At 34.5% G+C, this 14,015-nt stretch overlaps 1 protein-coding gene across 1 annotated transcript in view; it reads left to right on the forward strand.

The window, feature by feature from the left end:
- Positions 1-14,015, forward strand: part of ADAM18 (ADAM metallopeptidase domain 18) — a 141,537-nt gene that overhangs the window by 55,430 nt on the left and 72,092 nt on the right. Inside the window, exons 13-14 of the mRNA XM_019440715.2 lie at positions 7,933-8,028; positions 10,828-11,026. Of these exons, the coding sequence (XP_019296260.2) occupies positions 7,933-8,028; positions 10,828-11,026 (295 nt within the window). The remainder of the gene's footprint in view (positions 1-7,932; positions 8,029-10,827; positions 11,027-14,015) is intronic.

The raw sequence follows: 14,015 nt of genomic DNA on the forward strand, positions 1-14,015 counted from the left end.
AATGGGGACATTATCTTGGAATATCTCAGTAGGTCCAATCTAATCAAATGAATCCTTAAAAACAGAGAGCTTTCTCTAAGTGAAGTCACAGAGATGTAGCAGAAGACTCAAAAATATTTGGAAAGAGGGACCCAACCTGCTGTTGCTGAAGGAAGGAACATGGAAGCACAGAAGGAATGTAATTAGTTTCTAGGAGAAGAAAACATGCCCTTGACTGATAGCCAGTAAGGAAACAGGAATCCCTGTACTATAACCTCAAGGAACTTAATTGGGCAGACAATCTGGATGAGACTTGAAGTGAATTCCTTCCCAAAGCCTCCAATAAGGACATAGCCCTATTCACATCTTGATTTTATCTTTGTGATACCATAAGCAGAGGATCTGGACTAGTTTATGTACTTAAATTTTTGATTTATAGACTATAAGATAATTATTTAAGTTGCTAAGTTTTTGGTAATTTGTGACAGCCTCATTACGGAGCTAGTACACTCTCCAAATAAAGTACTTGTCTGCATCCTTGCTTAGTGGTCTTTTTCTTGGGGAACTAAAACCAAGTCAGCTGGTACCAGAAGTTTTCCTAGGAAGCATACACTCAGGGTAAGATTCTGAAAGTGGATGTATTGCTGGCCAGATAACAAAATGTACTCATTTATAGATAGGTTCAGGACATTTGAAATGATGGACTTTAGAAACCTAAACTTTCAAATTTCTCAGAAATCTCTGTTCTGGGAAGTCACTGCTAGCTCAATGGTGGAAGAAGGTAGCTTCACACTGCCTAGAGACCACACAAAGATGTGTTCACAAGAGATGGATGTCTCACAAGATGATGCTTGTTCTTTTCAAGATCTCTCCCTGCCTTCCCTCATTGGTTCTAGACTGAATCAAATCTAAGTATAGCCCAAGTGAGAAAGTACTTTCTGCTATTATGATAAAGAGATAATTTTTTAAGAATTTGTAGAATTTGTTAATTTGTATGTACAAAACCCTGGATAACATGCAATGAATGGATGCTAAAAATGCTGGCTCAAAATGTTAAATATAGGCCTGGATAGGGTAGGGTTTATTGATAGGATGATAATCTCTACCGAATAAATATCTATTAGGCAAGGAGATTTGGAGCCAGTCTTGATTTGCTGCTGGATGAATCTTTGAACATTGCAGTCTGGCCCACAATAAATGAGGTTCATATGCCAGAACTGTTTTATTATTTTTTTTATTGCCAGAACTACCTTAATATAGAAATATGGAAGGGTCTCAAAAACTCAGAATAGTGGTCATATTATAACAAAATGTAAGAATAAAAAATCTAGCATCCAATTATTTGGGTGGCTCACCAGATACTGCTTTCAGTAAAACAATGAAAAAATGTGCTACTAAGAAGGTCCAAGTATTGTTGAAAATATCCATGGTAGCTTTCTTGTATAGATAGGGATTGACTATTGGAAGCACCATTACAGAGTTGGGCACCCTGTGTCACTAGGGATCATTGAATACCAAAATAGCAGAGGCCAAGTGGCAGTACTTAGCAGTAACAGCCAAATGGATGTAGTTAGCATAAAGGGAAGAAAAGCATAGATGGCAACTATGGTTTTGAGCTGCATGGATTTATACTAATAGTTAAGAAAGATCTGGGTCACCAGTTACATATTTCTTTATTTATATAACTAAAAATTAAGAAAAAGCAGAGGACTGATGCCAATTGCTACAAATGGAAATTTATAATCTCTTGATACATTTCCAGACCCAAGCTAGTATCAGAGTTTGAGCTCACTATTCAGATAGATGATGAAATCTTGCAATCTCCAGTAATGATAGAAAATAGCACTTTCCTCAGTCATTCCCCTCTCCAATAGAGTAACCTATAGCCTTTTACTGGATTAACTATACACTGGGTAATGGGAAATACCCAGATCATATAGGATGATTGCATGCAGAATCTTTGCTCATGGTACTCACATGAGAGGACCCAAAACACAATAAGGAGTAGGGTGAGTGTATAGAGAATCCAGGTAATACCTGGAGCCCTTGAAAAAGACCACCTCACAGTAGGTTCAATGGATCCAAGGTTAGCACAGATTCTGCATTCAGTCATCCAGTAACTAAATATAAGTTGTTTGAATAGATAGATAGATAGGTAGACAGATGATAGATAGATATAGATATAGATATAGATATAGATATAGATATAGATATAGATAGATATAGATATAGATATAGGTATAGATATGCCCCTATTAACACAAATAAAAAATTCAACAATAACAGTAACTAAAGATGAGACATCATATAGATCATATATAATATGACATTAAAATGGTAAGGTGATAAGAACATTATACTAGTAAATTTAACAACCTAAATTGAATAGACGAATTCCTTGAAAAAAGCACTTACAAAAACCAACATGAGTAGAAATTTAAAATGTGAATAGCATTATTAAGAAAAATATATTAAAGAAATCCTATCTATACTTTCAAAACTCCTCATCAAAGAAAAGTCCACACCACATGGCTCTGCTGGTGATTTTTTTTAATTAATGAAAGCACAGCATAGACAATACAGTCAGTGATACTGTAACAGCATTGTATAGTGACAAACAGTAGCCACGTTTATGGCAAGCATAGCATAATGTATAGAAAAGTTGAATCACTATCTTGTACACCTGGAAACTAATGTAATGTTGTGTGCCAACTATATTCAAATTAAAAAGAAAGAAATTATGCTAAATTGATATATTTTCTAAATTATAGAAAAAAGTGATATACTCACTTTTTTCATCTAGAAATAAAAACTAAATGAGTTTATGCATCCATATTAATAATGTGGGACAATTACCATCCACAGCAAGTTCAACATATAAATGTGCACACATAAACACACATACATAGTAATTAAAATGAAGTGTTATTCCCAAAAAAATTACAGAGAGTTAAAATGAATATAGTCCATATCTTGACCATTGCTTGATCACAAGACTAGTAGTATCTGATACAGACAAAGTACCCAAAAAATGCTTATTGATTCAATGACTGCATGGATAGTGTATTTATCCTTATAATAATATATCAATTTTATCAATGTATAAGGATAAGTATATTTAGAATATCGATTAGGAATGTTACTTGGAGAGTTTATTTGAAAGTTTTTCCTAAAGGGAGCTATAGAAGAATACAAGTAACTTTTTAGAAAAAGAGTTGGTTTGAGGGAAATCTTGCCTTAACAATCATCAAACATACTATGATGCTATTTAATTTCATTCAGTGTGGCATTGGCCATTGGAATAAGAAGTGAAAATTGACATTTATATATATGTATCTATTTATATATCAACATATATATATATATATATATAATCAATTAATTTAACTATCTAAACATGTACTAGTTATATAGATACATAACATTTATTCTCAGGATGGAAATGGTTAATGTCATAAGGGTTTATCTATAAATCCAGTACAGTGCCTATAAGGAAGGGAGAAGCAACCCCTGGCATTCAGGATCTGGCCTAATAATATCAGTTGGGCCTTGGTGTTGCTAGGAGCTGGCTTGACACAAATAGGCTGTGTGGGTCTCCTGTTGAACATAAACAATTTCATAAAAGGTCAACGTCTGTGATCATGATGGATGAAGAAAAATAGCAAGGACACTCTCTATGTCTGAATACAAGTAAAACTTGAAAAGTTTTCAAGTCACAGAAATGACCAAAAACCCTCCCATCCTGGCTAATATGAGTAATTCCTATTCCTTTACCAATTTTGACTTAGTATTGTTGTAGTTTCTTCTTCTAGATAAGAATTCGTAGAATACTCAGAGATGTACCCCTTTGTTTCTAACAGCATCTAATGTGGCAAAGCCCAGATTTGTTAAATCCCCTCAAATTACACAAGCTTGAATCCTGTAATTACATCCTCTCACTGAGGATTACAACAGTTTCCCATGGTGTATGTCCTCCTTTGCTGACAATAGTAATGAATCCAACTTGTTCAACTACAGATATGTTCCAGGAGGTCTTTGGCAGAACGGCATGGACATCTGTATCTTCATAAATATCCCCGATTTGTGAAAAATGGAAGCTCTGTTTTATGAACCTACCCACATAAGTGCAGATGTGTGGATTTGTTCTTGTATTCACAAATATAATGACAATTAATAAATATTAGAATGAATATTCCACAAAATATAGAGAGGTAAATTTCAGAAAAAAATAAATATGTATGTTTTAAATAGCATTAAAATATAAAGTACTGATAAGTCTTTACATAATGGAGGTCATGGTAAGGAGACATAAAACCCAATAGTCATCAAGAAGAACATTACAAATTTCACAAAATGACAGGCACCATTAATAAGATAAACAATAGGCTGCAAGCAAATATTATAAACATATAGAAGGTTGCTGAGGTTAGGACTTCTGGTACTATTTTGAACAAAGGTGGTGAGAGTGGACATCCCTGTCATGTTTCTGATCTTAGGGAGAAAGCCCATTGCAAAGGCATCCAAACTGGTAAGGAATAAGTTCGACTTTCACTCTTTGAAGATGACATAATACTCTACATAGAAAATCAAAAGACTTCACCAAAAAACAGCTAGAGCGGATACACGAATTCAGTAAAGTCTCAGGATATAAAATCAACATACAGAAATTGGTTGCATTTCCATACACCAATAATGAAGCAGATAAAGATATCTATAAAGATATAAAAGAATAAGAGATATCAAGGAATTGATCCCATTTACAATCGAACCAAAAAAGAAAAAAAAACGTAGGAATAAACATAACCAAAGAAGTAAAAGATCTGTACACTGAAAACTGTAGAAAGTTTATGAAAGAAATTGAAAAAGTCACAAAGAAATGGAAAAACATTCTATGCTCGTGGATTGGAAGAACAAATATTGTTAAAATGTCGATACTACCCAAAGCAATCTACACCGATGCAATCCCTATCAAAATTTTTCACAGAACTAGAACAAACAACCCTAAAATTTGTGTGGAACCACAAAAAACCCTGAATAGCCAAAGTAATGTTGAAAAAGAAAAAGCTAGAGGCATCACAAGCTGTATTACAAAGCTGTAATCAAGACAGTATGATACTGGCACAAAACAGACACATAAATCAATAGAATAGAGAGCCCAGAAATGGATCCACAAACATATGGCCAAATAATCTTTGACAAAGCATGAGGACTATCCAATGGAAAAAAAGACCATCTCTTTAGCATGGTGCTAGAAGAAATGGACCGCGACATGCAGAAGAATGACCTTGGACCACTTTCTTAGACCATACACAAAAAATAAATTCAAAATGGATGAAAGACCTAAATTTGAGACAGGAAACCATCAAAATCCTAGAGGAAAACACAGGCAGCAACCTCTTTGACCTAGGCCGCAGGAACTTACTTGACATGTCTCTGGAGGCAAAGGAAATAAAAGCAAAAATGAAGTATTGAGACCTCATCAAGATAAAAAGCTTCTATACAGCAAAGGAAACAATCAACAAAACTAAAAGGCAACCAACAGAATGGGAGAGTATATTTGCAATTGCAATATTAGATAAAGGGTTAGTATTCAAAATCTATAAAGAACTTATCAAACTCAACACCCAAAAAACAAATTATCCAGTGAAGAAATGGACAGAAGACATGAATAGACACTTTTCCAAAGAAGACATCCAGATGGCCAACAGACACATGAAAAGATACTTGGCATCACTCATCATCGGGGAAATAAAAATCAAAACCACTCTGAGATATGACCTCATACCTATCAGAATGGCTAAAATTAACAACTCAGGAAACATTAGATGCTGACAAGGATGCAGCGAAAGGGAACCCTTTTGTACTGTTGGTGGGAATGCAAACTGGTGCAGCCACCCTGGGAAAAAGCATGGAGATTCCTCAAAAAGTTAAAAATAGAACTACGCGACTCAGCAATTGCACTACTAAGTATTTTCCAAAGGATACACAAGTGCTGTTTTGAAGGGACACATGCACACCAAAGTTTATAGCAGTACTATCAACAATAGCCAAAGTATGGAAACAGCCCAAATGTCCATTAACTGATGAATGGATAAAGAAGATGTGATGTATATTTATACAATGGAATACTACTTGGTGATGAAAAAGAATTAATTCTTGCCATTTGCAACAACGTGGATGGAACTAGGGTGTATTATGCTAAGCAAAATAAGTCAGTTGGAGAAAGATATGATTTCACTCATATGGAATTTGAGAAACTCAACAGGTGAACATAGGGGCAGGGAAGGAAAAAAGATAAAAACAGAGAAGGAGGCAAATCATGAGATTCTTAAGTACAGAAAACCAACTGAAGGTTTCTGGAAGACAGATGGGTGGGGGTATGGGTTAAACAGGTAATGCACATTAAGGAGGGCACTTTTCTGGATGAGCACTGGGTGTCATATGTAAGAAATGAAGTACTGGGTTCTACTCTTAAAGCCAAGACTACATTGTATGTTACCTACCTTGAATTTGAATTAAAAATAAATAAATAAACACATAGAATGGAGAAAGGATAACTGGGTACTATGTAAAATCTGTTCACACTATTTACTGAGGAAAAGAGGGAAAAACAAACCTGTTATGCATAATGCTCAAAGTGGTCAAAATAAATGATTATTTAATTCATAAGGTTGTACAAAATGAAAATTCACTCACATTCACTAGTAATTAGACAAATGATAACAAAAAAATGAGACCCCATTTCCCCATTAGTTCATTATAAGTTAAACTGATTTGGTCATAATTAGTATTGATAAACATGGTTGGGAGAGCATCTTCATTTACTGTCCATGAAAGAACACACACACACACACACACACACACACACACACACACACAATGATATTGAACTTACTCCTGGAGAATCTGGGGAGTATAACAACAACTTCAACTTTTATTATATATTTTCTATATTATTTCTAGGGTGGGAATGTTTATAAATTCATGTCTATCACATAGACATGTGAAAAAGCAGAAACAAAAGGAATATTAAAAATAAAGAAGAATCAGGGGTGCCTGGGTGGCTCAGTCAGTTAAGCATCTGACTTCAGCTCAGGTCATGATCTCACAGTTCGAGCCCCATGTTAGGCTCTGTGCTGACAACTCAGAACCTGGAGCCTAGTTCAGATTCTGTGTCTCCCTCTCTCTCTCTCTGACTCTCCCCAGCTCACACTCTGTCTCTCTTTCTCTCAAAAATAAACAAACATTAAAAAAAAAAGTAAAGAATAATCATACCTCCATAATAAATGACAATATCTTTAAAACTTGTTTTTTGAGTAAATAGAAAATGTTTGGTTTTTTAGAAAGTGTTAATATAAAAATATTAAAGAATTGCATAAATGCAATTTATTTACATGGAAACAATATTTAGTTTATTATTTATTTATCACCCAATGTGAGTAAGTTTACTGTCTTTTACTTGTAAAATATATAAATTTATTAACATATCCATTTTATTAACTTCATTACAGTAAAACAAAACATGACACATGATTACTATACTATACTAACTTTGTTTTTTATCATAACTATTGCTTAACTCTATTTAATTTTATTCACAAAATGAAACCTTAGTAAACAAATCACTAAAAACAAAATTGGGGAAGGTCTTCTCTTGGAAACTTACACTTTTTTTCCCCAAGGATATACTTCCATGTTGGTAATTTATGAATTAATTTCCAATGACTTTAGATAATGTTATTGATTAACTTCTATTTTAGGTGTTACTTAGTTTTTACAGTTATATGTTCTTTTGGACATTCTAGAAATAATAAAATAATAAAATTTCACTGAATATAAATACATTGTATAACTGAAAAGTTGAACATATAAGTGTATTAAATAGAAGTTGAGATTAATAAATGAAAGCTGTTAAGTGGTTGAACTACAATAATATTTCTTATGAAATTTTAGGAATGTCAGTTTAAGAAGTGCTGTGATTTTCATACATGTAAACTGAAAAGCTCAGCAAAATGTGGTTCTGGACCCTGCTGTACATCAAAATGTGAGGTAATTTTCCAATATTTATAAAAAGGAAATTAAGCTGTGATCATAGATGTGATCATGATTAATAATTAATTAAATTTATGTGGAATTGATAAAGAGAATATAGAAGTGGTTCAGTGGACAAAATGGAGAGCACATCAACAACCACAAGTAAAAAGGAAAACTACTATGAATTAAAGAAGACATCACAGATAGGTACTGATTATTCTGTTGTGTTGAAACCACAGTTTACCATCTTCTAAATCATCACATAAAGAAAGTATATATATACATTACTATATCAAAATATTATCAACTCTCAAGGAAATCATGAAGTCAAATAAATGGTAAATGTCTGTGGAAATATAAGCCAATTTTGCAGCAGACAAAATGTGTAGTGTATAGGATATACAAAGAACTCTCAGACAGGGATAAGTGAAAGACAAATCTCCTCTCCCCTCCGCCCCCCACACACACTCACAGGCAAAGGGGCTCTACAGGCAATTTACAATAATGGAGGTAGAGTTGTACTCCAGTGTGTGTACTTCATCTTCAGTAATTAAGGTAAACACAAATAAAAAAAATTAGCACAATATCTAATGTAGTTATTCAAATGGTAATCTTAAAAACAACAATGTCAGATATTAACCAAAGAGAAGAGATAAAGTTATTTTTTGGAGAGTATGGAATTTTGAATTGCTATAATCCCTTTGGTAAGCAATATTTGAGTATCTCTGAACAAAGTATAAATTATCAGTTTCTTTCTTATGTATATATCTTAGGAGTATATACATGTATGGAATGCTCAAAAAAGAATATTAATTATAGAATTATTTGCAGTAGTCAACAATTGGTACTAGAATGAATACAAATTATTGTACGTTGTACAAGAATTAATAACTGCAGGCTAAATATGTATGCACTAATACATATTATCTTTAAGATATATGTTCAGATGAGAAAGCAAGTTTAATAATGAAAAATATTTTATAATTAAAAATTCTGATATATTATATACACATAAATATTCCATATATTCTTTTTGCCCAATTTTTCAACTCTGGTGTAACTTACTATATTATAATTTTATTGTAGTAAAATTCTTTTAGAAACATTCAGTCTTATAACTAGCACCACAATCAAAGGATAGGTGATTTCATCAGCACTCTCAAAAAATCACCCTATGCCTCTTTGTACCTCCACCCACAGACCCCAGTAACTACAGATCTGTTTTCTGCATCTGTAATTTTCTTTTTGCAGAAATACAAATTGAATCGTGTATGTAAACATTGTAATTAGGCATGTTAGCATTTGAGTTTCATTCATGTTGTGGTGCTTGTCAGTAACCCATTCTTTTTTGGTTTGTTTGTTTTTTTAAAATAGGTATTTATTATTTAAAAATATACAAACTGGCTTTTTATTAGTCACAAATTATGAAAAATTTTTAAAAGTTTGTATCAACCCTCCAAAAAGTGTGCTCTCTACAGTCTTGAGTGCCAATACATTTTGATGGTATGGAAACTAACTCACAAACATTCCATATAACTTTGTTAGAATGTACAAAGATATGGCAGAAGCCAGAATCCCTACAGTGTTAGACAAATTCAAGTTCAAGTGTTACTGAACTTTTATAAACAGTGAAGATTACAGAATAAATAGTAAACACCTGTGTGAAATTTTGCAAAGCAAAAATGATTAGTTTTGTATATTTTCACTTTGTTTCAGCCTTTCCAAAAGACTTTTAAATGCAAAAGTTGAAAATTTTCCAGTTACCTGAAATTTCAAAAATCTACTGTACCTTGAAAAAAAACCCTGGGTGCCTGGGCCACTCAGTCGGTTAAGTGGCCGACTTCAGCTCAGGTCATGATTTTGCGGTTCGTGAGTTTGAGCCCCAGATCAGGCTTTGTGCTGACAGCTCAGAGCATGGAGCCTGCTTCAGATTCTGTGTCTCCCTCTCTCTCTCTGCCCCTCCATCACTCACGCTCTGTCTCTCTTTCATCTCTCAAAAATGAATAAACGTTAAAAAATTTAAAAAAGAAAAAAGAAAAACTCTTGGGACGCCTGGGTGGCTCAGTTGGTAAAAAGCCCAACTCTTGTTTTTGACTCAGGTCCGGATCTCATGGTTTCATGAGTTGGAGCCCTGCATTGGGCTCTGTGCTGACAGTGTGGAGCCTGGTTGGTATTTCTTTTTCCCCATCTCTCTCTGCCCCTCCTCCACTCACGTTGTCTCTCTCAAAATAAATAAACTAAAAGAGAGAGAAAAAGCTCTTAAAAGCAGCATCATTCAAACAGTGGCTAACTCACAAATGTGTATGCAACAACCACAACTAAACATGTCAGAGTCACCAGCTTACAACTGAAGGCAGAATTAGAGGCACATCTCTGACAGTTAAGAGAAAAGGACATGAGGGGTAAGTATGCAGCCCAAGACATCCAGGTATTTGATTGTGGGAAAAAGGGTCAAAACTAAAGGGACTTTTCTTACAGAATCCAAGGTCTTAATTAAAAGCAGCTCCTTTAAACACCTAAATCCTTTGTGACTCTCTCCTCATCACTAAAAAGATGGTACAAAGTCTTCATACAAAAGAGAAAATTTCTGAAATTGTATTTTACATCAATGCTAATAACAACCAATTGAAAAGAAAGAACTACAAAGTGCAAATTTATAAACACTGTACTTGACTTTTTCGTCAGATAACTCACAGCCTTGGGAATTCTGTGATTCTCCCAAATATAAATAATTAGGTATATTTTATATGACAAATCTCTTCACTAAGAATAGTTATTCATAGAATATGGTTTTATTTTTCTTTTTCCTCCTAGATATCATTAGCAGGCACTCCTTGTAGAAAGAGTATTGATCAAGAATGTGATTTTACAGAATATTGCAATGGAACCTCTAGTAATTGTGTTCCTGACACTTATGCGTCGAATGGTCAGTTGTGTAGGTTGGGAACTGCGTATTGTTATAATGGACGATGCCAAACTACTGATAACCAGTGTGCCCAGATATTTGGAGAAGGTATTGCTCTTTATTATATATTTCTTTTACCTTAAATTTGAATCCCTCTATATAGGGATATATCAAATGGAAAGTTAGAGAAAGTCTTAATTATCAAGTTGAAGGAACTTCAGAGGAGGTTAAATTCTCACTGAAGTCTGTTTTGCCATAATTAAGGTTCTGGTTGGAAGAAGAATGAAACCTATACTTAGGATGGGAACAGTTGAAAATATGTTCTCTCCAATTTTAGCCTCCAGACTTCTCTGAAACTACTGAATTTATAAAATGGTACAGCACTGATCCTTGACACCACCACCTGCACCAATTAATAATGACATAAGTATGTTCCCATTATATGAAGATAATGTGGAAACCTGTCATTCATAACACAAATTGTATCCCCATCAGGATCTCTCTCTTACCTGTCCTGGACACTAACTGTAAGTCAAGTTCAAGTCACAGCAAAATAGAGCCAGGATGTGCTGGAATTTATAAGGGAGTAAAGGAAATACACCCCAATAGAGCTACAGGTCCTAGACAGCAATTACTGCCAGAATCAAGGGGGTGTACATGGAACTGGATTCTGAGAGTGCTTGATCATAACATTGGATAGGGGAACATAAGATTGGATAAGAGAGAGTTTATTATTTTGGAAGTACTCTCCTAAGATAATAAGACTTAACACCCTGGCAAGGATCCTAGAAGACAGTAAAAATTTCTATTAGGATTGTTTCCAGAAAGATGGAAACAATGGCCCACTCTAAGTGAAATTTAAATGTTGAAATTACCAAGGGAATAGAATCTTTGACAACTTTCAGTGCACAATGGGTCTACAGGGTCCACAAATCCATTTGGCAATTATTTTTTAGTCCTAGAGGATATCATCAGGTTTGACATATTAATAGTTTGTGCAGTCCCATAATTATGTCCTTGGCCTATTTGATAAGGCCATGGAGAAAGCCTCTGTAATTCTCTCCTACCAGAAATTAATACTACCTTTAAAAATCTAAAGGATGCAGAGGTGGTTAGCAGTATATATATACATATATATATATATATACATATATATATATGCATATATATATATTTAATTATTCAATATGATTCTTGTAGAAACCAGATGGTGTTGGAAGATAATAGTATTCCACTGCAAATGCAGACAAGCAGTAGATTAATTGCACTCACTATGCCAGATGTGGTGTCTATGCTAGAGCAGGATAGCATATGTAGTAGGAGTATAGCCACTGATTTGGCAAATATATTCTTTTCTGTTTCTATTTTAAAAAAAGAATTAACAACAGTCTGCTTTCACATGGAATGGATAATGACATTAATGTTGAGTTTTGCTGTCAATCATAAAGTTGTAGAGATGTGGACATCTTAAAATATATCACATTTTCTACTCCATCAATGATTTTGTTCTAATCCAGCTAAATAAGAAAAGCACTGCTAGAATGCTGGAGGATTAAGTAAAGCACATTTTCTATAAAGGGCAGGAGACAGACTTTCAAAATGTTTAGGAATTTATCATCAGTAAAATTTTTAAGGATCCAGTGATCAGAGGTATTATCTGACGTCTCCTGCAAAGTAAAGCCAAATGGTGTGTATCTTGCATCTCATTTAACTAAAAAAGCACACCACCTGGTAGGCCTCTTTGGGTTCTGGAGTCAGTATATCCCACATGGGGAAGTACTGCTTGATTTCATTTACCAGATGACATGAAAGGTTGCTAATGTGGAGTGATGTAAAAAGCAGGAAAGGGTTCTGCAGCATGTCAAAGCTGCAACGCAAGAAGCCCGGCATTCTGAATTATAAAACACAGCAGCCCCAATAATATTAGAGGTGTGGGTCATGAGAAAAACTGCTATATGGGACTTTTACCAAGCCTCTTTGGGAGAGTAATAGAGCAGTTCTCTGGGGTTTTGGAGAAAGATTGTTCCATCTAAACTGGAGAACGATACCACTTTGACAAAACCACTCTGAGCACACTACTGACTCATGTAGAGATGAAGAATCTGACTTTCAGACACCAAAAACCCATGTGTTCAGAACTGTACAGTATAAGCTTTGTTATGTCAGACCCACTAAGTTAAATGGTCAGGTAGATGGAAGTCATTCATTCACCTGGATTCAAGCACAAGCAAAAAGATCCTTTGCATCTCCCTTAGCTCATACCTATGAAATTTCATGGGATTTCACAATGACCAAGTTACACTTAGAAGAACAAGCTTATGTTTGCTTTATAGATGTGTTGGCTCTGTCACTAGTCATAAGTGGGGGAAAAAGCAGTAGCTATACTGCAGCCTCACTTTGGAGGTTGCCTTGAAAGAAAGATACTGACCATCTGGTCATTTGTTTCTGTGGAAGGAAAAATAGCCAGAAGTAGATTATCGATATTCTCTTGAACAATGACAAAGGGCCTAGTTTGTTGGTGAGGTGCCTGGGTGTGGAAAGACCAGAAGATTAGAGGCAAGAGTTCTGGAATAGAAATATATGCTAAGACACATGGAAATGGACAATAATGTGAAGATCTTTGTATTAATCCACCAATTAACACCCACCAGTGAGCATCCACCATGGAAGAGATACAGAACAATCAAATAAGCAAAATTATTTGGCTAGTTTCCATCAGCCAGCATCCATCATTATCCACCCCAATGCTGTAGGATGGACATATTTCTAGGCTTTCTCAATTTTTTTTTTTAATTACTGTCTCTGAAATAACAGATTCTTTTCTGAGTTTAGTTTATCTTTTTCTTGAGTACCTTTACCTTCTGGTCAAATGTAGCCAATGGTAACCAAGATAGTTTCTGCTTCCCTACTTCTTTGCCTAAGACAAGTTTATTAAGGCTATGATTTCCCTTTCAATTGCTGAGAAAAGAGTTTGTTCAAGTGTTTTATCCTCCCATAGCATGCATTAGTCTTCTTTATCCAATGATAGTAATTTTATTACCACCTACTACCAGGCTTCAATGACAATGCCACATATTTTAGACACATTTTACCGGGG

This window comes from Panthera pardus, unplaced genomic scaffold, assembly GCF_024362965.1.
Source record: "Panthera pardus isolate Hobbes unplaced genomic scaffold, ASM2436296v1 HiC_scaffold_13, whole genome shotgun sequence".
NCBI lineage: Eukaryota > Metazoa > Chordata > Mammalia > Carnivora > Felidae > Panthera > Panthera pardus.